The sequence below is a fragment of the Passer domesticus genome, chromosome 4, assembly GCF_036417665.1.
Source record: "Passer domesticus isolate bPasDom1 chromosome 4, bPasDom1.hap1, whole genome shotgun sequence".
Classification (NCBI taxonomy): domain Eukaryota; kingdom Metazoa; phylum Chordata; class Aves; order Passeriformes; family Passeridae; genus Passer; species Passer domesticus.
Genome location: NC_087477.1, coordinates 78,489,621 through 78,516,892, shown reverse-complemented (window position 1 = coordinate 78,516,892; position 27,272 = coordinate 78,489,621). Strand labels below are relative to the sequence as shown.

The 27,272-nt window shown below is 46.0% G+C and overlaps 1 protein-coding gene across 2 annotated transcripts; it reads right to left on the bottom strand.

The window, feature by feature from the left end:
• Positions 1 to 27: 27 nt before the first annotated feature.
• Positions 28 to 27,272, bottom strand: SMYD1 (SET and MYND domain containing 1). Of its 2 annotated transcripts, XM_064419003.1 has the most exons (10): positions 26,864 to 27,272; positions 17,733 to 17,909; positions 16,300 to 16,513; positions 14,776 to 14,906; positions 13,025 to 13,063; positions 10,147 to 10,339; positions 6,477 to 6,569; positions 5,317 to 5,480; positions 3,648 to 3,816; positions 28 to 2,224 (listed from the first exon to the last, which is right to left on the bottom strand). In XM_064419003.1, the coding sequence occupies exons 1-10, from the start codon at positions 26,998 to 27,000 to the stop codon at positions 2,066 to 2,068; spliced, it is 1,476 nt and encodes a 491-aa protein (XP_064275073.1). In that variant the 5' UTR covers positions 27,001 to 27,272; the 3' UTR covers positions 28 to 2,065. The 2 variants fall into 2 exon arrangements, with proteins under 2 accessions (XP_064275073.1, XP_064275074.1); XM_064419004.1 differs by lacking the exon at positions 13,025 to 13,063 and having other exon boundaries at positions 32 to 2,224; positions 26,864 to 27,270.

Here is a 27,272-nt window from a genome sequence, read left to right as displayed (position 1 = left end):
CTCGTGGAAGCAATGGTAGAAATTGGGGAACAAACTGATCTAAGGCTGGTACTGATATTGGAGAATGGAGTTGAGGCGAGGCACAGGCTCAGAGCCACTGAGGGACACATGCTGATGAGTGTTCTTCCAGCCCTTTCCTGGGAACAGGTGCTGCTGGGGATGCCCTGGTGGGTCCTGCACCCACGGCAGATCTGGGCTGGGGAGCACTGGGCAGGAAGAGGGCTCTGTTCCCTTTCCTTTCAGACATGGCCCAAGTGATCAGAGTGACCAGCAGGGCCAAAGGATTTGGGGTGGTTTCAGTGGAGTCAAGGAAGTGCCAGTGATCCTGTTTGGAAAGCTGCCTTGGGAAAGAAGCAGCATGGGCTACCAGCTGCTGTCTTCATCCTCACACCTCTGCAGTGGGACCCATCCCTATAGCTCTGGCCACCCCATCCCCTTCTCCTCCCCACCCCTTCCCACCGGCAGGAGGGTCACAACTCCCTTCAGGTATCCAGTGTGTGTTTCACCCCGAGCTGAGACTGATAAATTGGGTTGAAGGGGAATTAAACACTTCTTCCAGGGTGAAATACAGGTTTTCTCTCCTGGCAGGAGAATTGGGCTGGGTGTTCACAGTCTAGACAGAGGGAGCACCAAAGTCATCTCCTGTACTCTTGCTTGGCACTTCAGGCCAAATGGAGAGGTGGTTTTCTGCTGCACACAGGAAAGGAAACTCTTTCCTCTTATCTGCCTTTTCCAAGGATGCTGCCAGGACTCCTCTGTGCCCAGGAAAAGTTTTGATATTACAGATCAACATTGATCCTCATGCCAGGAACTGAACCAATATGAATTGTCACACAAGGCAGCAGAGGCACCTCACAGACAAATGGGAGGGCTTAGCTAAATAGTGCCTAGAAATCAGGTGTTGGTCTTTAGTGAACTCAGATCTGGAGAAACATCAGCAAAATTACTGAGAAATGTCAAAGAGGAAAAGATCTGGGTTTTTTTACTTGCTATTGTGCTTAGGAGCAAGTAGGGGATTCTTGAATAAACCTTTTCCTCTCCTGGCTGCCACTGAAAGTCTGCAGGAAATCAGTTGGATTTTGAGACATATGGGCAGACAACAAATACATTTTTTTATCTAGAAATCCAACTTCAGCCATTAGACTTCTCCTTAATTCTGTTGGCAGTCCACTGGCAGCTCATTTATGGACTATCCCTTATTTCTCAGCACAAAATTGATTAAACACCTAAGATAAAAGGCAGGTGTTTTAAGGCACAGAGCCCCCAGCTCACCCTAAAGATGAGGAAAAGTGGATTCCCCTCCCTGGAAACTGCTTGTGCAGTTAGAACAATCCACAGAGCCAGTGCACCAAACTATAGCAACTGGTTTCTGGCATGGCCCCATGACCATCCATCACTTTGGGCATTTTCTGATTTGTAACTAAGAAGAATAATTTATCTCAATTAACTTATCTTGATGTAAGGATTCCAGTTAGTCTCACTTGCAAATCGCCCACAGTTTGATGTTGCACCTGTGCCAGCTGCAAAATAATTTTCCAGCAGTTTTTCATCAGAAAAAGATATCATTTATCACAAAACACCGTCTGTGGGTCTTGTTCAGTTTGCATTCATTGCCCATAGGTGTACATGACACTTCTTGGAACTGGCTTCCCGCTTCTATCATCCCTTGGACACCACGGGAAAGAAATTATGTCATGCCAAGGAAGTGGTAGAACCCCTTAGGAAAAATCCATCAAAATATAACAAAGGAATTCAGAACCAGGACGTGTGTAGAGAGAAACACACTTCCAATAAAAATGTAAATAATTTTATGACAGGGTTTTTTTCTTTGATTATTTAATGCCTTAGTGATAGAAAAAGGGATGTTGTTTCTGCCAGGACCTCTTCCACTTTAAGCCCTCAGAAGAGTTTTCAGGATGCTCCCACAGCAGGTCCACGCTGTCAGACTTGTGCCACTGGAAACAATCCTTGTGGATATATCCCATTGCTGTATCACATTCCCAATGTTTGGAAGTGCCACGGGTGATGTTACCCTGCAGGCACGAATTGGTGTCAAGCTCTGGGTTTATTCCTTTTTGTGGAAGAGGCTCGGTGCATTCTCATTGCTGGGCTCAGGCATGACTTGGATCTTCTGGTTCTTGAGGGCAGCTTCCCTCATCTTGTAATACATGAACTCGTTCTGCTGGAACATGCGCAGCTCCATCTCCGTCTGCACGCGCATGACCTGCGGGACACACACAGCAGGTTACAAACCCTGTGACTCAGGGGACCTCAAAACATGTGCCAAATTTCAGGCACTGTCCCCAAGGGATGTCCTAGGCCATGCAGTGACTGAGGCACCTTGCCCTCGGTGTCCCACCAGCAGGACCAAAGCAGGCTGGACACAGATACTCTGCTCCTTTCTCACTCTCATTTGCCTCTGTGCTGAAGAAGGCATCAGCCTGTCCCACATCCAGCTTTTCCAGAGGCCACTGGGAAGCCTCACGCTCCCAAAAGTGATGCAGGACCTAGAGGTGATGCTGTGCAGAGCCAGGAAATGAGTGCACTTCCCATCCGCACCCTGGGCCAGGCCCCTGGGGTGGCCCAGCACCAGGGTGGGGTCACCTCAAGTGGGAGAAGAGAGTTGCTCAGTCCCACAGCTGCACCCTTTAGACCCCAGGATTCATCAGCAGCAGTCATACCTGTGCTGCATTATAGCAGAGAATCAGAAGGGATTCTAGGATGTATTTTTACACCTCTCTGGGTATTTATTCAACCCTTTATTTAGCAGCACAGAGATAAGCATGCATCATATATCAGCTATTTTCTTCCTAAAATGTGAAGGGAAGTAAAAAAATGGAGGTATCTCATCCTTTGCTACACATATGGAAGCAGTCGACAGGTTTGCTTTAGGTAGTAGATATTAATTTTTCTGAACATGTAAAATTGCACCAGTAAAGGTTATAGCTCTGCTATATGGGGACTAAACATCAATAAAGGATTTCATCTGGTATCCTATAATTTTTGGGGGGGTAATAAAGGAGAATGCTATAAAGCAACCAGGTCACATGAAGTGAATTAGGGGCTAAAGAAATAATAGATCCCCAGCTGCAATTGTAAATAATTCCTCACATCTGAGCAGATGCAATTCCCTGGGATCTCCACTCTTGACTCTGCTAGGAAATGCACCTATCAGTCATCTGAGGAAAAAACACACTGCTGCTGAGGAGGAGTGGGGGGTGGTAAATACAGAAGAATGGACACCAATAAAGAAAATCAGGAGGGAAACTGGGCACATCCACCACGTGTAATTTGATATACTGAAATTGCAATGTCATCCATCTGAGAGTAGTGAAATCAGCCTGCTGGAAGAATGGGGGCTCTGTCTTTTGGCACAGCAATTTCAAAGAAGATTCAGGGGCTCGGCTGCCATTTCTCATGTATGTTCTGGTGCAGAATAAAAGCTGTTTTCCAGGGATGAAAATTTCCAGTAAGAAAGGAGATGCATTTCTCAGCAGAATGTAACATAATCTAGATAAAACCACAGCACTGGTAAGAAGCAGCCAGCACTTACTACATCTCTCAGCTCTTTTGGGCGGTTGTTTCTACAGCTTGGCTGTAATCTTGCCGAGATAGAGAGCAGAGACAAGACAGGAGATGGCACCTACCTCCAGGTCTTTGGTAATTGGGTGGGAAGGTCCATGGGTTATCAGGAGAATGGCATAGGCTTTGCAGATCAAGCCATGGCCAACTTCAATGAGGCCAGCGTGCCAGTGTGTCACTCCCGCCCGCATCACGGCCATCCCCAGCTGCGCGTTGTTGGGATGGTAAATTTTCCTGGAAAAACATTGGGTAATTTTAGTTCAGGAGAAATCTGGGTTCCCAAAAGTGTCACTGACATGATGTGTTTGCCAAAGAGCAGATTGTTTACTCAGGTGAAGGGTCTGTTGCAGCCAGTGCCCTTGTGCCCCTCTTAGAAGGGATTTGGGACACATTACTCAAGGACAGAGCTGTACAGGGACGTGAGTTATGCAAGATGGGATGTGAACTGGGAAAGTTCAACTCCTGGCTTGGAGAAAGCCAAGCTCTGTCATCTCATGCCAAGAGAAAACCACACTCTGTCAATATTTTGACACAAGCAGAGCACAGATCTGACCCTACAGCTCAGCTGGCACCAGCTTAACCTGACACACTTAGTGGGGTAAAATGCAACAACCACCAGCTCCTCATTCAAAGCAGGAAGAGAAACAGGTGGTTCCAGAACCTCCAGAAATGTTCATCTCACCCTCTGCAGATGCATCCCTTCATCTGGGAATTTTCAGTGCCTAAGATGGGAAAAATGAAACCTCTCCTCTCCATGCAACTTTGAAAGCTGAAGCAGAGTTAGAAGCTGCTTAGACTTAGCTGGAAACCTGCCCTCAAGGGCTTCTTTTGAATTTTGAATTTGCACTTAAAGCAAGAAAGGAAACTACTGAGATCCTCACTATGGTCAGAAAAACTGAGGAACACAGAGGGGAAAGAATTTTCTCTCAGTCAATTAGCTCAGCACCAGGGCTAGGACCTGAAGTTTCTTGTCAGGCCTGCAAGCCAGGGAGGTGACTCTGTCACCCCTCTGCAAAAGGACAAAATATAACAGGCCTTTGGGGTAGAACTGACCAGAAAGACAAGCAATGAGTGTAAGATGTCCTCATCAGGAGGGTGAATGAGATGATAAATTATGCTTTTCTCTCTACTCAACAGTTTCCATTATTTTTCTGTCTTTTCTTTTTTTCCCCCTCCCGTTAAATACTCATCATTCCTGTTATAAAACCTCAGTAATAATAAAGTACATAATTTTTAATGTGAGGTTTACCCTGGATCTAAAACTGAATCTCTTTATTCTCACTAAGCTTTTACTACAGGACTATATAGTGAGCCAAGACAAAATCCATGTAATATTCAGGAGTGAGGGGATATATTGAGTGACAGCCATTTCACATAGTTTCTCTTTGACCTCTCCTTCCTGCAGGGTGCAGGGAGCAGGCATCTCCTGCAGACACAGGCCAGGCTCTGTGTCTTGCTATCAGGGCAGCCCTGAGATGCCTCTGAGACAAAACAAAAAGGGTGGTGAAAGATGTTCCTAAAACATTTGCCAGTTCCAGTTTAGTAAATCAAGATGTTTGGGAGCGCTTGTGGATTTAAGGGACCCCTCTCAATCTGGTGGTACAAAAAGGTTCCCATATGAATTTTACCACCACTGCCCTCATGGGAGCAGACTGAGAAAATTATTGCTGTAACACACTGCTGAACATGGCACAGAGAGCACAGAGAGCTGCCAGGAGTAGGGCACAGACGCACAGGTAGCCATCCACCATCCTCTTGGCATAGTCAGCTGCTTCCTCAAACATCTGGAGGTAGGAGAGCACCTCGGAGGCAATGCTGAGGATCCTCAGCAGGTAGATGTTCGTGTCCCCCAGCACAGGCTCCTGTTTCTGCAGGCAGTCACGGCACAGCTTCACAACCTGAGTGTGGAGGAAGCAGGGACAGGAAGGGTGAGTCCAAGCACCTTTGGGCCTGAAGCTGCCACCCCAAGACCCTGTGGTTTGTACAGTCCATACCAGCCCCAGAGGCTGAGCCAGCCTCTGTGAAGGTTGGGGAAGAGAGGATGTGCTTTGATTTGTTGAGAAACATCAGCCTAGGAGAATTATTGGAACTCACAGCTTTCTCTCCCATGGTTACACTCCTAAAACTGGTGAGGAAAATGTGATTTCTGCTGCTCAGGAGAAGAAAGACACCAAGTGCCTATAGACTCACACCCCAATGCCATCCACCAGGCTCCTGAAAATATTCAATGCAAGGAATACTCTTAATGACCCCTTGGGGCTGGAGACACAGCTGCACTGCTCCATGCCTGCTCTAGCCATGAGTCAGTGCCCAGATTTCTGTTCCAGGGAGCTTCAGCCTTTTCCCAGACAGTTAAAACCCAGAGGTCATTACTCAACCTGGAGTGCTCTCTCAGGAGAACAATTAAATATTTCCTGGGTGAGCAGAAGAGGGAGAAAAAAAGAAATTACTTGAGTTCTCTCACCCGTTGCCCTTGCAGCTTGGGGCCCAAGGTGGGACATGGTTCACCCAAACCACACACCTATCCTCAGCACCCCACAAATGAGCAACACAGAACACTGAAGAGATCAACACAAAGACCCCTGATGGTCTTGTTCCACTTCCAAACACACTGTCCTTCTTTTTTTTTTGAGGCTACCTGGCAGAGTTGACTTGTTACACCTGCCCTGTAACTCATGAGTTTCACCCAGGAGCCCTGGGTTCAACATCTGTGTCGGTCAGAGGTGCTGGAAGTCACCTGAATCTCTCTGTGCCATCAAAAGAAATTAGTCTGGGATGCCTCAGACATGGCTGTGCTTTACAGTTTCATCCATAAATTGTGAGTGTAGAGGGGGACAAGGCCTCCTTTCCTGGGCAGTGTGTGTGCAGCAAGAGAGCAAAGTGCCAGGACTCACCTCGTGGTAATGTCCCTCCATGCGGGCTTTGTTGATCTTCTCCAGCGTGTCCTTGGAGAACTGGATCACCTCCTTCACCGTGTCTGCAGAGGGCTGGGGACAGCAGTGGGAACACCAGTGAGGCAAAGGCACTGCCTCACACATGCCAAGAGGAGCTGGTTGAAAGAATGCTCGGTCCAAATCAGCTTGGTGGGGTGCTTTTTTCCCACATCACCACTTCCTACTGCTGGTTGCAAATCCCAGTGTGCCCTACAGACCTGCTAGGGCTGCAATGGGCTGCATGTCCCAGTTCCAGGTCACAAGGTGAAGGTCCTGCTGACTTCAGTGAGAGTGTTGCCCATCAGGCTAGTGGCCATGTGCCTCTGACATGCATGAGTAGGGTCCTCAACCCTCCCCACCACTCTTCCCCTCTGGAGAAGGGGCAGAATTCACCCTGCAACTGGGAGGTCTTGTGAGATACCAAAGAGGCTGTGAAAGCCACCAGCTGGTGAGAATCAGGTGCTCTTAGTGCAGCTGCTAGAGAGAAATGAGGCTCTTGAATGAGAGCTCAGTGGAATAGGAAAGAACCCTGAATTTTACCTACCCTGAGAAATGCTGTCATTGGTTCCAAATAACCTAAGATTGCTGAGCTCAGATTTCAGCTGCACCCCGATAGGGAAATGTGTTTTCCTGCACACCTCAAAGAAGTTTGTGTTTCACCATGCATTTAGAGACATGAAGCACATCTAGGAACACCTGGCAAAACACTACTGAGCTCATAATTAGCTGCCACTTCTTTATTCCCTTAAAACTGAAATATAACATGATATCCAGCACAACCATTCATCCTCTGCTTCTCTGAGCCCTTCAAATTTGCATTTCCCAACTATTCTAGCTATCATGACCTTCCTTTTCATAAATGAGGAAATCTGAAAACAGCCCATAGTCATGTGACTCTGGGAGTTTTTGGGAAGAGCCTGGTCTGGAAACACACAGCAGAGCCAGCAGCCAAGAAAGATCTCTGGGTGTAGATCAAAAGCAGAGTCCCAATAATGCAATGAAGGATGCAAAGACTGGGAGTCAGGACTGTAGGACTGTCCTATTGTCTTTTTTCCACACCTGGTCAATTAGACTTTTGAGGAATCTGAAATTCATCTAGTTGGGAGATCCTCTTCAAAGTGTCGTATTGAAGGAAAACCCATAATTTTCATATCCATTTACCCCTATCTGTTACAGATGTTATTATGTTAACATTTGTGTTTTGATTTATTATTCTATTGCGTTATACTGAAGCCACTGCAGCTAAACACATTTGGGCAGCTGTCTGAGCAGCACACAGGGTGTTCTGGGGCACAGAGCACATCCAAAGGCAATGTTAATGTCAGTACAAATCACATTGCTGTGCTGTCTGAGTCAAGACTCCCAGAATAAGCACCTCAAACAGCATTTCCACTGTGGCTTTGTCTAATAAAAAACCTCCCTTGCCTTTACTAGACTTCTAAGTCAGTTGCCACTAAAAACAATGGGAGCTTTGCTACTCTTTGGAAGGGGTGAAGGACTGGAGGTCAGAGCAGCTGTTGAGGATGGAAGCTGTCCATCTCCCATGTATTCCTAGCACTTTTTCCATGCAGCTGTGAGTGCTGCTGCCCCCAGGCAAGTGTGCCTGAGCCCAGGAAATGTGACACAGCCAACGTGCTCTGCGGGTGAGGTCAGCCTGGATACTTATTGTCTGTGGATGGGGTGTATTTTTAATAGCTGAAATCATGCACCTTGCATACTCACAGGCTTTTTCTGCACAAGCACTTCAGCCTGTGGAGGACTTTCCCCCAGAAGTGCACGTTCTCCTGCTGTGTGCTGCACAGCACCTCTGATGCTCACAAAAAGGGGATGCTGCATGCCTAGTGGAAGGGAGTCCCTGCTCATGGTAGGGCAGATGGAATGAGATGATCTATAAGGTCCCTTCCAAGCCAAATCATTCTGTGATTCATGGTCTCACTGTTCAGACAAGACTCGGTAGCAGGTGTTGAATGAGGGATGAGATTTTTTTAATGCTGTCTACTGGAGCATGTGTTCAAAAATACTCCTGCAGAAAGCCAGATAAAAATCCTTCTGCATCAGAGAATGGAGCTGTGGAAGAGCTCTATGTTACAAGTGGAGAGGTGTGGTTGTCAGCATTATCTGTGAGATGAAGCTTGATAATTTAAAATGTGTTTATAGCAGGGTCTTTTGCAGCAGAGGAGAACTTGACCCAGCAAGGAAAGGGTCTCCTCTAGTCCCATCTCCTGTCTCCCATAAGGGAGCTCCCTTATATCAGCTCAATACTAATTCTCTAAGCCTTTCTCAAGGACAGATTTACACTCTGCAGTATCCAGCCTTTCCTGGCTCCATCTCTCTGAAAGAAGAGTTACAGGACTGGGCTTGGCTTCCTGGCACCTCCTGAGAGGGAGGCTGAGAGTTCTGTGCTCCTTCCCAGGAAGATGCATCTCACTGGGCCTCTCCTGGTGGCACTGCTTCTGGGAGGTCACATTTCCTCATCCCAGCTTTTCTGTGTTGTTTCCCAGCTGCTCCACATCATCCCCTGGGCTGTACTCTCTGATTCATGGTGGGACTGCTCAACACTGCAGACCAGTGACTTGATGATGCACTTATTGCTCTGCCTTGCTTTACCTTCCCTTATTCACTTTATAAGGCTTCCAGGAGCAGAAATCCCCAAGCTAACACTGCCAGAGATCACAAAACCTATGAGAATTATATCCTTGGGCCGTGGAACTAATAAGAGCTGCCAGCACACTCATAAACTGGAGCTGCTGGCCAAGCAACACATCCCACTGCCAACAGCAAGACACAGCCTTATACCCTCCTGCTGGATGACTTGTGAGACCTCCAAGGAAAAGAAAGATTACTTAGAAATGAGCAGTTCAACATGTTAATTCCTCACAGTCAGTCTGCCCACAGCAAGTGTGCAAAAATGTCAAGCGATGGTGCAAACTCCTTGTGACAGGCCTTTGCAAAGAGGGACTGGAAGTTCAGGCTCCCCACATTCCTGGAACTGAAGTGATGGTACAAACCACAGAGCTTCAGCAGCTCTCATTAGTCCTGTCACCATGGATCACCTACAACACATTTCTCTTTCTGCACTCAAAATGTAGATTCCCTTGCAGTTTCAGGAAAAAACAAAAAACCAAACCAAAACAAAAAACCCCAACAACAACAACAACAAAACAAACAAACAAACACACAAAAACAAACAAAAAAAACCAAAAAAAACCAAACCAAAACAAAAAAAACAAAACCAAACACAAAAAAAACACCCCATTCCACAATCTAAATGTCAGCATTTTTCTTTTCTCAGCTCTGGACCTAATTTTCCAATATTTTTCCAATACTTCCTCTCTATTGTTGGACTTTTAGGTTAAAGACAACTTCTGGGGGCTTTTTAAAATTAAAAACTGTACTTATCTTGCATAATAAGGATTAAGCTGGCCTTGCGTGTTGGGCTTGAATTACTGTTGTGCCCAATCAAGGGTCAGTTCTGTTCTCATTTTTTTCACATTGGCATTGGTCATGCTTTTGCCAAAATCTGAATACGTTCCTGAGACTGCTGAGAAACCACAGTCCTAGAGACCCACAGATGCCTTGGTGGAGGAGATGCGGCCACCACTGGGTTTGGAGACTGCAGAACAAACCATACCTTGCTTTCCCCTGCCTTCACTGCCAGCATCAGGTCGTCCTTGAGCTGTTTCTTGCAGTGCTCACACGTGCAGTCGAAGTAATATTGCTTCTTCAGCTGCTTCCGCCGCTCCTCGCTCAGGCTGAGGAAATCCACGTAGGAAACCGTCAGCTCATCCCCCGGGGAAATCTTGTTCAGGGCCCTCAGCTCGATCCTGGGGGCACAGGAGATGGGAGGTGCGTTTGGAGAAGCAGCAGAAGCAGAAGTGCAGCCACAGAGCCGGCAGGGACAATCCTGCAGCCTGCCCTGCCTTGCAGAGGTGAGCCCTCGCCCTCAGGCACTGCTTTAAGTCTTCAGGGAGGCAGTGCAGAGGTGAACAGCAGGCTGGTTAACTGAATACAGAGCAACAACACTGTCACATCAGTTTTCCCTGCCCCTCTGTAAGTCCCTGGTAGGAATATGTAAAGGTCTGAGCTATAAAGAGGTTATGGCTCCATTAATTTATTCATATGGGAGCTCAACCTGGACATCAACTTTTAGGTTGTTGCAGGAGATCTCACCAGAAGAAAAAAAAAAAATTGAGATCAGAAATACACACCAAAATGCTGAGTTTGGATTTGGAATCTTTTTTTAAGTGCTGCTTTGCATGCTGCCCACACACCCCTGGCTATACTCCCAGATCCTGAGCTCTGCTGCCTTTGGTATCATTTTCACTTTGAAAAGTTAAGACAAATTCCCTCTGGGTGCTGCATAAGAGATGCCCTCACCTTGTTCACACATTTCCACATAAAAGCTTAGAAGTAATTATCTGGAGAGAGTCTATTTTTAAATAGCTCTTTTGACCTATTACCACAGTTCAATTGCCAATCTCTATTACTGAGATCCATGGCAAGCCCCTGATGATGGGATTTGGAAATCCAGACATTTGTACCTGCCTTTCCCTCATGTCATTCCCTGCAAAAGGTCTTAAATAATGTGGAGATTTAGAAGTGTTCCCTTGCTCTTTCACTCTACATACTAAATGTCCCAGTTACTCTGGGCCACCTCTCAGATGTGGGGGCTAAGCAGGCACACTGGCTAGAGAATTTGGCCAGAATGGGGAAAAAAATCCATCAAATACCAACAGTGAGGTGGTTCTTTTGTATCCACCTCCTCTCCCAACTACTAGTGAGCTCAACAGTGTGTTTAATGTACGTATCTGCCCTGAGATGGAGCTGGGGGGGACCTGCTGGCTCCCACCTGAACATGAGGTGCTCTAGGTGAAACCCAACAAAAGCCTCACTAAAGGCAGAGGTGGCAGAGGACTCACAGGTATCACCAGGTGCTTTAGAAGTTAGCCTTTTGGGGAGGACATGCCTTATTCTGTGTCATCATGTTTTGCAAAGGGATTGTAATTCTCCTGTAATTCCTTCTAAAATTCCCTTGGAATTCCTGTTACAGGCTCTCAGTACCAAGGGCGTAGCTCTGCGTCTTCCAGCTCTGCTAAAGCTGCTGTCAAAATTCTTCCCCGAGGCTGGTCTTGATCTTCTCTTGGTGTTGCCATATCAGCAACAAATTCCATACACAATTTACCACCAAACATGCCATTGTCACGAAGGGCAGCTATTAGTTATGTCACAACCACAGGAAAGTGCCAGACAGAGAAAGGTGCAACCAGCTACTCCAGGAGGAAGTGCACAAAAAAGAGCAACTCCCATCTGAGAAGTTTACACATATAAACATTCCTGTTCACACTTCACAGGATCCTTGTCAAAGTGAGTCATGCAACCAGAGAAGCGAAATCAAGCCTCTGACTTTCATGATGCCCCTGATAGCCCAAGCACCGTGGGGGTATTTTAAGCAGCCATCCCTTGTGTGGAGGGGGTTGATAGCCTTTGGGGTAAGCCAGGAAACACATGGCATACTTTAAATACTGTAGTTAAAGGGACACTGTCAGCCAGGAGCACGCCACTGAGCTTGTCAAGGGCTCTTTCCCCAGCGTCTGCCAGAGCAGCAGGGACCTTGATAGCTGCATGCACAGGCACAGTGAGTGCCTGATAGCTCAAAACTCAAATTGCCCCAAATAGCAACTCTAATCAGAAGTGAAAGTCTTTTCCCCCTTTTTTATGGCCCTATCTGTAATGTACTGAGTAAGATTCAGTGGTGAAGAAGAGCACTTCAAATGTATTTCACGTCTTCTTTGAGGAAAATGCATGCCTGCTTGAAATTAAAATTTAAAGACAACAGTGTCCCCTTAACAACACTGACTATAATATACCAAATGCCGTGAGTTAAGCAGACTTTTTTTGAACATATTTTTTAAATTTATTTAGTTTGGATCAGGTAACAGTGGCATCATTAAAAGGTGGGACATTAATGATGGATTATGATAAAAAGGAATTGAAATCTACATCTCATGGTACTGCTACTGTAGGCAACACATTCCTTGGGCACAGTTTGTTGCAGGAGAAACATGGAGTATTTAGTGTGTCAGTAACACAGTCATTTCTCATCTCCTAATATGCAAGGTTTTATTTTGGGCTGTACAAGATTAGCAAGACCTTGTTCTGACTTTCATGCTCTTGCCATGGTCAGGGGAGGAGAAATGAGAAGTGGAGAGGGGAAATACTGACAGGGAGGAAGCCAAGGGAGAGGGTGGGAAGGCAGAGAGGGAATTCACCCTGGGGAAGACAGTCTATTACCACTATTGTTTTAATTTACTACAAAATGCAGAGTTAAGTGAGGTTTGGGTTTAGTGGAGCTTTACACAGGGAAAGAGGAGAAGTTTAGAAAACGGGAAAAGTGGAATTTGGAGTAAACAGAGGGAGCCCCTTGGGGGTCTTTGCATCTTTTCCATTAGACATGGGGCATGAGGGGTACAGGGTAATGGAGGAGAATGATGCTTTCAAGACCAACCCACCTCATCTGTGTGTGGAACATTGATCTTACAGCCTCATGACTGAAAGACAAAACAAACATCTGCAGTTTACACATGTACAAGTACAACAACAAAAAAATGGGTACATGGCATAGCACTGGACACTGTACTGACAGGAGACAAGGGGGTTGCCTGTGCCTGGCTCATGTGGCACTGCATGAGAGCTTCCCTTTTGATGTGCAGCTGCCAGGAGCAAATTGTCCATCACTGGGCCACAGAGGATTTGGTGGAGAACTGCCCCGGCACTGTGATTTTGGGAGTGGTCTTGGTCAGGGAATGTGCAAAACCTGCTCATGATGTTTGGCAGGAACAAGGGGACTGGATCTCCTGCACAGAAAGGTCTCCACTGACATCAGCAGTTGTGCTCTCTAGAACACAGCTTGAAATGGAAATCACTCTGGGATATCAGCCACAATTTACCTGGCCAATAACCAGATGGTCAAGTTTAAAGTCAGTAACCAGATACATGTGGGAGCTTTGACAAGCTGCCAGGAAAATCAATGCCATTCCTTACTTACCCAGAAAGTCAGGGCTGTTATCACTGCTGGGAGCTGTTTGGAGAGGCTCTCCTATCAGTCCACTGTGGATCCAATCCAGGGCAACTGGATATCATAGTACAGACTCCAGCCTGACTTTGGATCAGACCCTATTTCCCACCAAAGTAATAATCCAGTTTTGTTTTCTCTTGGCTCATTTACCAGCTGTTTGGTAAATGCTGGTGCAGTTTTATCAGAGAAAACCAGCAGTGATAACTGGAGTGCAGAACCAATGTGTTAGTTAAAAAAGGAGAGGCTGGGGGAAGAGGGGTGGTTAAGTTATAGCAGTAAAGTTTAGTGAGGACAGATAGCTGTAAAATAGTAGAAGAAAGATCAGAGAAAATCCTGTGACTGTGCAGTTTTTGGCAAGCAATTTCCCACAGTTAATGTTTTGCACACACTGCAACTTTCTGAATCAACAGCAGTTTATACCTGCCATGGCTTGGAAACTGGGAAGGGCAGAGCATCCCTCCTGTGGGCTACCTCCACTCCCAGCTCTGGTGAAACATCTCCCATTTCCCCCTGAATCTTTTTCCATCTCACTCGTCCTGCAGAGGTTTTCTGACAGGACTGGGGTGGGAATAGGGAATGCCCAGAGACTGAGAGCATTCTGCACCCTCAGGCGACTCTGCTTGCAGATAACAATCTTTCTCTAAGGTCCGGATGCTAAAGGGTTAATCAGTGATTAATTGAGATGTCACACACTCACCAGATGGGGGTTGTGTTAGGGATGGTTATAAACACACTGATTGCAAGCTTTGGTTAGGAGAAACTCTTGGGTTGTAGACTCAGCATAATCCTTGATAATTTGCAAGTAGAATTACTCCTTAGCTGTCTATAAATGAGACTTCAGTATAAGGTGTGAGTTAAACAGCTATTTACTACTTTAGCTACCTATTTTGAGTCTAGTTACAAAACTCATAAGAAACCAGGGAAAAATTCTTTGCTGGTTGCTGGATTTGGGGTCCAAATCTTGTATATTTGTTAGTGCATCAGATGAAATTTTTTTAAATAACGAGGGGGAAAACCAGTTTGTCTTCAGGAAGAAAGTACTGCTTGGGATTTTTTTCTGAGCTAGAGAAGGAAAGAAGAATGGATGGATTTTCTGGCAGGGACCTGACACTGAGGGTGGCAGAGCCTGCTGAGTTGGCTGTTAGCATGCATCCCTGCTGCACCAAAGGAAAGAAATCCACTCACTTGCCATTGTTGAAGACGACGGTGCAGTTGGGCCAGCAGTCGTGGTTGGCCTGGCAGAGGTTGGGGAAGATTCCCACACCAACAGCCTGCAGTCCTCTTTGGTCACTGAGGGTAAAGCCATTGCAGCTGATCTAGTCCCAAAACACAGGCAGGAAGAAGCATTAAAGGAGAAAAAGCTGAAACACTCCAGCTGGGATAAAACATCAGAAGAGAAACAATGCAGGGCTCGTGCAGAGGGAGCAGGCCAGAGCTGAGTCAGTGTTACAGAATATTTGCTGTCAGTGTTCACTTGGGATGCCTAAGATAAACTTGGTTTGGCCATGCATTGATTTCCTTATATTTGGTTCCTGAAAATAATTCAGAAAAAGGTCACAGGAAAATGACTTTGAGGCAATTCAAGCAGAAAGCAAAGTTCACACTTATGAAAACAGGTATCAGTTAGAAATTAACCTTGACTGCTGTATTGAACCTGGTCATGTTTGCTGGGTTGCCCTCAAAGCTCTTAAAGCCAGCTACTATTCTTTGCTGTGAATTTTCAGAATTACTACTTTTGCATGGCATATATTCCAAGAATTAATTATTTAACTTTTCTATATGATACACTATTATGAACAGAGCAGTTTTTAGTCACAAGCATAAATAATGGCAATATCTGCAAAGAGGATACGTGATAGGATAAACCAAAGGAAATAATTAACTCAGCTGCTGATTATTTTACCCCATTAATAGTTTTATTTCCTTTGTGAACTTATTCTGCAGTTTTTCTGTACTTCCTTGCTCCTGCACAGACAAGCTGTGCTGGTCACTAGCACAGGTTCTCCCTGTGTCCAGTGGACTGGGTTTTCTTTGTGGTGTGGGTGCCAAAGCATGCTGTGTCCTCTCCTGTACTGGGAGTGGCAAAGGCCAGCTTGCCTTGCACAGCAGCCACTGGCAGAGGGGCGAGCAGAGCCTGTGTCCCCTCTTGGCAGTGTTGGGAGCTGAGGGGGTAGGGCAGGGATACCCAGGGCTGGGAACAGAGCAGCTCAGCCTGAACCGGAATGTCCTTCTCTGCTACACTGAGAGCAAAAATTTGTAGTTAACAACTTTGTAATTGATATTATTAAATATATTTCCATTTTTTACTGGTTTTATTGTATATATTATGTCAATATAAAAAATCGAATGCACACAATATTAATAGACATCTAAATCTAAATCTACTAAAACAGATCTTCTATATTCAAATACATTCTAGATGTAGTTACTAAAAATATATTTTCTCAGCTCTCCCAGGTGCAGAGAGATGCCCAGTGGGACTTGTGATGAAAATGCAGCACCTATGATTGAGCAAACCACTTGTCTGCACATTTACACTGACAAAATGTCTCAGCCCTTGCCATGCCTCAGTTTCCCAGTCAGTGCAGAGGAGAAGCGGGTGGAGAATGGGATGAAGCCAGCCATCCTCTCATGAGGCCAGCTGGAGAGCTTCTCCCCAAGCTGGCATTACAAACCCTCCCCACGTGCACTGCCATCCCTTGGACATACCACCCCGAATATGTGGGAGATGAGCTGCATCCCGAACTGCTGGCTGTGGGGCGGCCAGAACTCCAGGAAACTCTCCACGTCAGCACGCAGCTCCTTCTTCTCCTCCTCTCCAAAGCTGTCCACGTGGTTCTGCAGCTCCTCGATGGCCACCAGGCAGCCCTCGGACAGCCCGCTGCCCTCCCGCTCCATCTTCCACAGGATGCGGGCAGCCAGCCTGGCCAGGCACAGCCACGGCACCAGCACCACGTGGGGAGAACAAAACTCATCAAAATCCATCATGGAGAGAACAAAATTCGTCATGGAGAGAACAAAATTCATCATGGAGAAAACAAAATTCATCGAAATTCATCATGGAGAGAACAAAATTCATCATGGAGAAAACAAAACTCATCGAAATTCATCATAGAGAGAACAAAATTCATCATGCAGAAAACAAAATTCATTGAAATTCGTCATGGAGAGAACAAAATTCATCAAAATTAATCATGGAGAACACAAAGTTCATCAAAATTCCTCTCCTGGGGGGAAATGGCGTGCAGGCAGATCAGCTGAGGCAGGCTCAGCATCTGATGGGTGATGGATGGTCAGCATGCCCAGCCTTCTGAAGGACAGGGAGATGCAGGGGTTTGTCCCAGCACCTGTGCTCTCATCTGGAGAAGTTCTGCAGATCCCCAGGTCCCCAGCCCTCCACAGCTGCTCCCATTTCCTTGAGGATTCCTCTCATTTTTTATGGTGGACAAGTTAATGTATCCTATAGGCAAACTGAGGAAGAACCCATCTCTTCTTCCACTTTTCCTCCTATTTCCCAGTTTCCCACACTTCCTAAACCATGCAGGGTAGGTTTGCATCTCCATGTTCAGAGTTTTTGAGGCCCAGCACCAAAAAAACCAAACAGAAGCACACCTCTTGCACAACTGATGCTCCTCCACATATCTTCCCTGTAGCTATGATATTTTATGAAAAATCCTTTTGCCAGGATTTTCCCTTTCTGAGGAGTTGAGGGCTTCAGGAAAGAAATGTGAACAATAACTATCTGCTGCTGTGGAATGCAACAGGTGCAATTGATGCATGTTGGTTGTTTCTAATTAAGAGCCAATCGCAGATGCAGCTGCATCGGACTCTGAGAGTCACAAGATTTTGTTATGCGTTCTATTCTTGTTCTTTCAAGCCTTCTAATCATTCTTTTCTCTCTGTTCTTTTGGTATCGTTTTTAGGTAGTATTTTAATATAATATATATCATAATATAATAAACCAGCCTCCACACATGGGGAGTTCCCAAGACTTCCCTGTCTCAGAGATCCTCCTGGCCTATCCCAAACCTTCTCCCACCTCCACCTTGCCCAGATCAGGCCACCCAGCTGTTCTTTGCCATGAGAAGAGCGTGTCCCAGGCCTGCCCTGTCCTCTCCCAGGCCGCAGGGCCCAGCTCTCACCTGATGTTTTCTGTGGGTGCCTTGCCGTGCCTCTTGATGGCCGAGCACTCGTTTTTGTGGCTGAGCCAGGCTGCTCTCTGGCAGGTCCTGTCGCAGTAGTGCGCGAACTTGCACTGCCCGCAGCGGTGCAGCCTCTCCTGCCGCTTGAAGCAGGTGTGGCAGATGACGTGTGTCAGGCTGGAAGGACAGAAGGACACCGTGGGTCAGCGAGGCCCAGCTCTGCCCAGTCAAGGTCCTGCCAGTTTTGCACCCCTGCACAGAAACGACCCCCTCAAGATTTTTGGGGAGGATGGAGAAAGGTCCCACCCAGCTGAATGGTTGTGTTCTTGCCTGGTGCTTTTGCTGTAAGTTAAATTGTTAAATGGAATGACTTTCATCTTTGAAGGATTCAAAACAGGATTTCCAAGAAGCATCCTACAATTGTAGGCATGTAGCCATAACCAAGGCTGGGGGAGGATACTGATGAAGAAGTCTGACTTCACATCCTCCCTCTGAGAGTGTCCAGAGTCCCAGACTGAGGGAAAACCTCCCCCATATCCCCCTTCAGGTGTCCAGCTTTTGCTCCTAGAACTTAATTCACTGAGAAGGAGGGGGAGACACTTTGGTCTCCTGTCCAAAAAATTTTGGGACTTTCCCCTTGCTGCTAGAAAAGGCTTTTCACTGCCTGATTTGGTGTCTGCAGCTGTCTGCTTCTCCAGGCAACCACCCACTTTATTTGGGCCTCCAGCCAGGCTTGACAGTACAGGAGAATTTAAATTCCCATCACTCAGCCACTGCTGGTGCCAGAAGGGAGGTTCTCCTCACTGCAAAAAGCTCAGAGGCCACAGAGGCTTTGTGATCAAAGGAACATTTATAATTGTGCACAGCGCAGAGGGGGGAAACTGAGGCACAGGGAAATAAAAAAATTATTGATGAGCCTGTAAGGAGGATGTGCCACAAGCAGGAATCAGACTCACAGCCCCAGAGAATCCAGCCCAAAGATTGTCCTTGCTCTCTACTACACCTATACCTATATATAGGTACACACATACATATGCATGTTTATATTTATATCACAGTACATTTTAAATGCATTTTCTTTTCTCTGAAAATATTGTGTGAGCTGCTGGCATAATCTACCCTGTGCCTTGTCTCTTGCAGGATAAAGAGGGACACAGATTTAAAAGCAGGATGACACACATCAGGCAAAACCATGTGCAAAAATGAGGTTTGGATAAAAAGGTTTAGGAAAGTGAGCAGTGCTGGAGGGAGCCCAGTGTAAGGCCAGCACCCGGGATGGGGCAGGGGGAAATGTGTCTGGGAAGGGGGATGCAGCCAGCTCCACTGTGTCCAATGGAAGAGCTGGGAGCTGGTGAGAAATGTGAGGCTGTGCTCTGTCAGCTGTCAGGTCAGGGGGCAGAGAGGTGCAAGAGAGATTACACTCCTTGTAAGGCAAAGCAGAGCCAGAGAGCTGATAAACCCACATGGTTACATCGTGCCAGGAAGCAGGGAGATATCTCACGTGGGGAATGGGGGTCCCTCCTGCCACCCGGGTGTTTTAAGGGCAGTCAGAAAGAAAAAAAAAAAAGGTTTCCTTGTAGAGAGGAATGACAGGTTGGAAGGGAACATGGTGCAGAAAAATCCGAGTCCTCCAACAGGTTCTTCTCTCCCCTCAGTTTGCTCCCTGAGGATAAAAAAAATATTGAAGTGCTGACTTTGCGTTTTGCTGTTTATTGCATGGGGTGTCCAGATTTTCCAAAGCAAACCTGGCTAGCAGAACTTTCCAGGGCTCTGGAAATCCCTCATTTCTGAGGAGATGCAGAAATGCACCAAAAATGTAATACAAGACTTTCTGAGAAAGAGAAGGATCAGCCCTTGTGGTATTGAAACTGTAGAGACAGTTACTCCCAAGTAATCTGACTGGCAAGTGTAAGAAATACTACAGCTCTTACAAAACCATTGTGGGATCCTCTGTGCCCCAAAATGGTTTCAAAGACTGGATTTGTGGATAGTCTGTGTTATCAGTACTCCAGAGGCCTGGGCTCAACTCTTGACACAGTAAAAAAATCAGGAGACGCAAGTATTTGAGATCCATTCCATAAAACTTCAACTAGCATTGCTTAAGCATCTGCAAGCACCTAAATCCCCCAGGTGCCCCTTGGCAGTTGTGAAACTCCTGTTGTAGAGCTCAGAGGAGCTCAGAGCTGGATGCCCCAAAAGGGAAGGACAAAGTGGGGCTCTCCCTTGGCTGGATTCTGGTTTTTCCACCTGTCCTGGAGACACACAACACCCAGACTCCAAAGGCTTGCAGTGGTTCACAGGCTCCTCTCTCATCCCCTCTGCAAGGTTAAAGTTCTTCAAGTGGAGCAGCCTGAGATTAAAATTAAGCCTCTCAGCCTGTGGAAATCATTGGTCTATGAAACCTTCTCTGTCTGGCCTAGAAAGTGTTTAGCACAACCCAAAATGGTCCAGGTACCCCAGATCGCCTCTCCAGTACAGAGAGCAGCCCATGTGGGCAGTGTGCTGCATGGCCAGGATGATGCCTTGGGAAGGCTGACCTAGAACAGAGGCTGGAGAGAGTTAAAGAATAAAGCAGGGATTTATTAAAAGGCCTCCATGGATCCACCTTGGGCAGCACAAGAGCCCAGCCAGGGCTGCACCCAAGATGAACCAAAATGGTCACAAAATGCATGAGCGCTCACAGAGTCTCTCACTTTCATCAGTTCTGCTCCATTTGCATATTGGAGTTAATTGTCCAATTATAGTTTAGCCCATGCAGTCCCATCCTTGCTTTTCTCTCTTCAGTCCATGTTTTTTGTGCTCTTGGGGCTGAGATTTGGATCATTTGTGCCCAGCTGGAGCAGGAATTGCTTTGTCTCCCTGCTCTGTGCAGGAGCTCACCATCCCCTGATATGAAGCTCAGAATTACACACTAAAGCAGCACAGAATCTGAAAAATATAAAAGCTAAACCCTGAGGCACAAAGGCAGCACTAAAAGTTCCTGGAGAGGACCCTGGGGAGTTGTCTTCTGCTGTGGCACCCACCAAGGAACCCTGGAGGTCTGAACCCTTTTGGTCTTGCTGCTCAGCTTCCCCTGCTTCATCACAGGGATAACACAACTGATTTCTGCTCAGTGCACACCACAACCTCTGAGGTGATCAGTGCCCTTTTCCACACATAGTGAGAACTGGTTCTCACCCTCCCCAAAAGCAGGATCTTCTTTAGTACAGTGATGCCTCCAGGCCATCACAAGCTTGCCAGGTCAGGATTTAGGGCTGACTTAGAGGGCAGATGCCACTGACTGACTCACTGAATGACTTTCTGGGGAGCCTCAGGTTTCCTTGGCCTCCCACCCCAGCATCAACCGAGCTGAACTCTGAAGGGCTCACGTGCTCTGGTGTTACTTAGGTGGGACACACAACTACAACTAATCCTGAATGCAGCTACGTGACAAAAACAGTGATTCAACGTGCCAGCCAACAAATGCAAGAGGCAACACAGCACTGACAACTAAACCATGGCTCCTGCAAGCACAGCTTGCAGTGAAAGCACAAGAAACAAATAACTCTTGTGACTTCTTGGATTGGATTCAGACAGATTAAGGTCTGTTGGACCTGCCAGGGTTGAGCACTGTCACAGGAAATGTACTAACCTCATCTCAGAGACATGCAAGCCCAAACATCTGCCATCCAGCACAGAAAACATCTCATTCAGTGGCCTGGAAAAGCCAGGTGAGATGGCTTTAGTGCAAAGAACAGAGAAGGATTTCAGTGAGTAGCTGATGGACACAGTGAGCAGCTCCCAAACTGTTAAACATGGGTCCTTGCTATCCTGTACACCACAGATGATACACAGAGATGGCCCAACTTACACCTAAATCCTATTTATTATTGCTTGGCAGGGCATCTCTTTCCCCAGTCTGATGGAGAGAACAGCATAAGAACAACCTAGGATGTAGGGCAAAGTCTCCTGGGTTTTCAAAGCAGAGGCTGTAACACTTCATTAAAGACAACAGCCTAAGAAAATGCACCTGTTACCTAAAGATGAATTATTAGCATAAGAATGGGTTTGCTCTTTTTAAAAGGAGTTGGAGCTTAGTACTTTCATCTTTAAAATGTCAGGGATGATATATCCTAGTTTTTCTGATTTGAGAGGAGGATTTATTTTAGATTAATTTTTGACTATTTTATTTTTAGTCTTTCATGACAAGATTTCCTTTTCTTAGAGGTGTGGGTGAGATTTTCTTTTAAAAATCTAGATTTGTTCCCAGGTTTTAATTAGGCTTTTGAACAAATGAGATAGTAATAAAAAATCCAACCCCAGAACATTTTTTAAAAATATGAATACAATCACATTAGCTCTCAGTTTTTATCGGTGTCAGCTCAAAGAATTTGTTCCCATAATCTTTTCAGTTATGCTGTTATGGAAAATTTTGGATTTCTTATATGTCTAGGTCATCCTAACTACAATAGCAGAGCTCCCCACATTTCCTTGGAAAATATTTTCAACCTCTTTGTACATCAAAAGACATGCAAAATTTGCATGATCTCAGGTTTTTATCAATTTGCAGATCCCTCATCAAGCAGAACTTCAGGTGATCTCGACTTTCCACCACATGACGCTGCTTTCCTTGGCTACTGCCCCTCAAATCCTGCTGGTTAAAGAGCAAACCTTCTCCTGGCAAAGGCTGACAGAGACATATGAGGCATCCCCTTGCTTATAGGAAATGTAAACTCTTGCAGGCCTGAGAGCCAAGTGATGTGTCAGAGGAGAAGGTCACATACAGTGCATGGAGCCCAGGCACTGGGAATGCCGTGGACATGAAGGTGATGGAGGAAAGGAGACCTGGGGTCTTCAAGGAGAAACCAAACAGGGAGGGAGGATTAGAGAAAGCTTCAGTGAGAGGCTCAGAGCCTTTGAAAATTGAAAAACTACCCCAACAAAAGCAAAGAATCCCTTGAGAGGATGCATTTCCAGCTTTCTGCTTGTATGTCAGGGCAAAGCAGGCCTGACAGTGGTGTTTTCTGGGTGGTATTTCAGCTGGTGACAGCAAGGCTAAATCAGAGATCAGGCTGTGTCTACACTTTATCCTGGAAATCACACAGACTTTTGCACCCCTTTGCCCTCAGTATTCACCATCTCTTTAAGCAGCCTGCTCTCATTCAGGTAGAAGTAGCAGGCTTGATACAGGAGTCAATGCAAAGTATACACTGCATTAAGCAACTAAGTTATAAAATCATAAAATCCAAATGATTTGGGTTGGAAGGGACCTTTAAAGGTCACCTAGTTCTAGTCCAACCCCCCTGAAATGAACAGAGTTATCCTAGTGAGTCATACTCTGACCTTAAAATCTGACTATGAGCTGGCTGGTGTTTATAGGAACCTCATTTTTCTTTGAGTTTTACGTACTTCTAGATTAAAAGTCTCTGGCACTGTGTAAAAAACTGCTGCTCAGATGACCATCTGAGGCTGAAGAGTACAAACCCTCACCAACTAAAACAACTTTAGGGGCTCTCAGGGTCCCTGTGACCTTCAGAGGCTTCCAGGGTGATACAGCCTGTAGATTTAGACACCTAAATGTGCTCATCTGTACCCCCTGTGTGTGAGTAGAGATTCCTCACCACACTCAGTGGGGTCTGGAAAGCCATTCAGCTCAAAGGTAGATGTCTCTGTTCACTGCACATATGGAGATCCATTGATTATATCAGCATTTAGTGTTGGATTCACCTGTCTGGACACAGAATTCCAGTGTTAGGCTCTGCAGGGAGACCCGATGATAGAGTTTTGTCAAAGGAAACATTTGTCCTTTTTCCCAAACAAAATCCCCACAATTCCTCAAACAGCCTCCTACTGAAAGACATCATTAAAGTGCAGTTGGGTGACAAATTACTTAGACAGACTGTATCTGTCTAGGTGTCCATCTCTGTCTACATATATAAGTCAGGTGGGAGTCTGTACTGTGATATCCACTGTATATATATTTTTTATTTATTTATTTCTATATTTTTATATATATATATTGATTGGATCCACAGTGGGCTGATGGAAGAGCCTCTCCAAAGATCTCCCAGCAGTGGTGGAGGTAACCAGCAGTGATAACAGCCCTGACTTTCTGGGTAAGTACAGGAAGGGCATTGATCTGCCTGGCAGCTTGTCAAAGCTCCCACGTGTAACTTGTTACTGACTTTAAACTTGACCATCTGGTCATTGGCCAGGTAAATGGTGGCTGATATCCCAGTGTGGTCTCCATTCCAAGCTGTGCTCTGGAGAGCACAATGGTGTTGTATCTCTGCAGAGCTGCTCCTACTAAGCTCAGACAGATCTTTGCTTTGCCTGCACAGCCTATGCAGCCGTGCAGAAATCACTGTGTGGCCTCTGCACTACAGCTGCCTTCCAAACACCTTTCAGCAGCAAAATCAGGGGAAGGATTTCAGGGTCTCAACACCCACAGACTGGGAATACACTTCCCAAAGGACTGAGTTCTTCAAAGGGCTGGAAAATAGAGATCAGCTCTGCACTCTTGTGGATCTGTGTGGTCTTTATGCACAAAGAGAGCTCAGATCTCTGGAAAATCTGGTCACTTATTTGGTAAGGCCTGAGCCAAAAACTTAAACCCAGCAATCTGTCATATCTGAGTCCCTTTTCCATAGTACACATACACAGTGCTTTCAGCAAGGCATGGGGGATACTGAGTTGAATTAGGATGAGGGACTCTGGATTTTGGGTTTCCCTGTGCAGGCTGAGACCCTTTTTTAATAGTGTAGACTCAACAGCAATTTTAGGACCTATACACCTGTGTTTGTGGGCTGGGTAATGCACATGCCTCTTCACTGGGCTCTTCATCTGTGCAGAGGCAACAGCAGTTCCTACAGGGCAAAACCAGCTACCAAGGCCAGGCGTGGATTTAATCTTGCAGGAATAAGGAATATGAGGATGCAGGCAGCCCTTCTTTGACAGCAATTAATTAAATGGAGTTTGATGCAGCTGAATAGAAGGGACCTCTAAAACCAAAGCCCTGGGTGTGGAAGCGAAGCATCAAGGTAATTTCCACAAGAAAAATGTGTGTTTCCATTATATCTTACACCCAGGCTATGTCCTGCCAAGCTCTAATCAACAAGTCTGTTTCAGAGATTTTGGGACTGTGTTTCACCTCTGACCCATATTCAGTGCTTTGAGATGAAATGTGCCACGGGAGGATAAGAATCCATTATTATTGCACAACAGTTGCAGAGAAGGGCTGTGTTTACCTTGACTTCTACTGCTCAACCTCTGGACTGCCCTCTGGGAGCTAAACAAGCCCAGCTTGGGGAGGAAGGCAGGGAAGCAGGGAAACACATCTGAGGTTTTCTGTTGGAAAGCTCAGCCTAAGACACAGCCTCAGTGTGAGCTGTGCAGTGATAGCTTCTGCCCTTATCTCACATTACACCAGTGACATTTGAAAATGCAGCAAAGTCGCAGCTCTTCAACACGGGCAGCTCTGCTCTGTGCATGGTGGAACATTGCACATGGAAGAAAAAATATTTTTAACCCACCATCAAAAGTCAGTGGTTAAAAAAAAAAGTATTTTTAATAAGGCATATGAGAGAAATAATTGTCCATAGGCACTTCTGAAGCAAATCACCAGAAAATTCCAGCTAGTGACACGAGTGAAACTGAAGTACTGACTCAAGAGCTAAAAGGACACATCAAGGAGAAATTATTTTGTCACCAACTCCTGTAATTGAGTTCAGGGTTAAGACTTCAAGAACTCAACATTTTAAAGTGAAAAACAACATTTTTAATGTGAGCTCTTGCAATGACATATTAAAATAAAAACTAAAGGTGTCATTCCTGCTATGGCAAAGATTCATAATAATTTTCACCCAGTGACAGTTAAAGGACAAAGCAACAGTGAATGAAAGACACATAAAAAACTTATTTCTTCCTCTGCCTATTTAATATCCAATTCTCTGCTACTGCCAGATCACACAGTGGCACTGATCAGCTTCAGCTACAATATGACCAGGGCTAATACAGCAGCACAACCTCTGCTTGTGCCCCAGACTTCGTTAGCAGAGCTGGTTTAATTAGACAAACTCAGCTGAGCAGAATTGCTCACAGCCCTCTTTAGTGTGCAGGGTATTTACAGAAGTCACTGGCTTTTTGGGGCTAAAAATTCAGTCTCAGGACTCACCATGATGCCCTTGAAGAGCACTCAAGACTTTCTTAAGGTCAGAATTAAACCTTCAGCTGCCATCTAAGTCCTCAGCTTAAAAATCTGGGCCACGTTCTTTTCTCAGTTACCATGTTATAAGGCTGAAGAAATTTCATTTGTGTCAGAGGCTTTAATTTAGATTTAACCCAACGGAAATCAACATAGAAATCCATTCTTTGCATTTTTTCTCTTTCAGGTTATTTAAGTGAATCTTCCACTGATCCAAAGGGCAGAAATGGACATCTACAGCCACACCAGCAGTGCAGGTTGAGTGAATGTTGTGTTTAAAACAAGCAGCAGAAAAGAAAAATATCCTTACACCAGAACTCAGAGTTTGGCTACATCAGTGTGAACATAAATTTAAAACCAGTCTTGTGAAAGAGCAACAGCAGACGTTTGTCTCCAGTTAGCTCAGCCAGCTGTAAATATTAAATCTCTAACAGAAACAGTGTCACTTGCTGATCCCCACCAGCTCCTCGTTCCAGGGCAGTGGGTGATGAAGCTGGAAGTGCAGCAGGGGATGGTACTGTGAGCAGAGCACAGCAGAACTCACTTTTATCATGTATAACCCATCAGAGACTTCAGCAAAGCCAGATCTGAGACTCCTGTACCTGAATTTCCCTGACTCCAGGCAGTTCTCTGCAGTGTAGCAGGGGGCTGTGAGGCACTGAATCCATGCAACTTTCACTGCTTTTCTGAAAGGTTACAGCACCAAGCACCTTGCAAGGTCACATCCTGGAAACAAACTGCACCTAGTGCAAGTGAGCAAGCTGATCTGAGCCCTGGGAAGGACATTCCCTACAAGCTGTCAATGTGTCTTCCCAGGAGCACTTCTGACTTCCCTCTGATCCCTTCTCTGATGTCATCCAGGCACCTCCAAACTTTTATACAACCACCTAGATGGAATTTTGCAGCGGGATTATTTCTGGTCTGAGTTTTCCAAGCGCTTTTCTCTTACCTGTCAAAAACCACGGCTGCGTAGGCTGGCTCTGCGAAGATGACATCCCCAGGCAAGAACTCCTTCTGGGCTTTCAAACCCCTGCCTTTGCCTTCAGTTGTGAACAATTCCACTGACTCCATTCCTCCTTTGGTCATGCCAGGGACCCCAGGCTTTGGGAGGTGGGTATCTCAGAGCAAGCCAAACCTCCTGTCACTCCTGCCAACCTGGATGTGCTGCGAGTCCAGCCTTATAAAAGCAGGGCTGGTCTGCCCCCTCCCCTGGCCACATGGACTCCCTTAGGAGGGCCAGGGGGTGGGAGCAGGAGAGGCAGGAGATCCTCTGCTCAATATCCCTGAACTATGCAGGGACGGGACAGGGCTGGGCTTTCTGCTTCATTAGGAAAACCCTCTCCAAAAGTGACACTGGG

Coding starts and splice junctions, on each gene's coding strand:
- SMYD1 (XM_064419003.1), bottom strand. CDS start 27,000: ATGACCAAAGGAGGAATGGAGTCAGTGGAATTGTTCACAACTGAAGGC. Junction 13,064..14,775: donor GTCGTCTTCAACAATGGCAA/GTGAGTGGATTT, acceptor TTTGTCTTTCAG/TCATGAGGCTGTAAGATCAA. Junction 10,340..13,024: donor ATGTTCCACACACAGATGAG/GTGGGTTGGTCT, acceptor CTGTGCCCCCAG/GATCGAGCTGAGGGCCCTGA.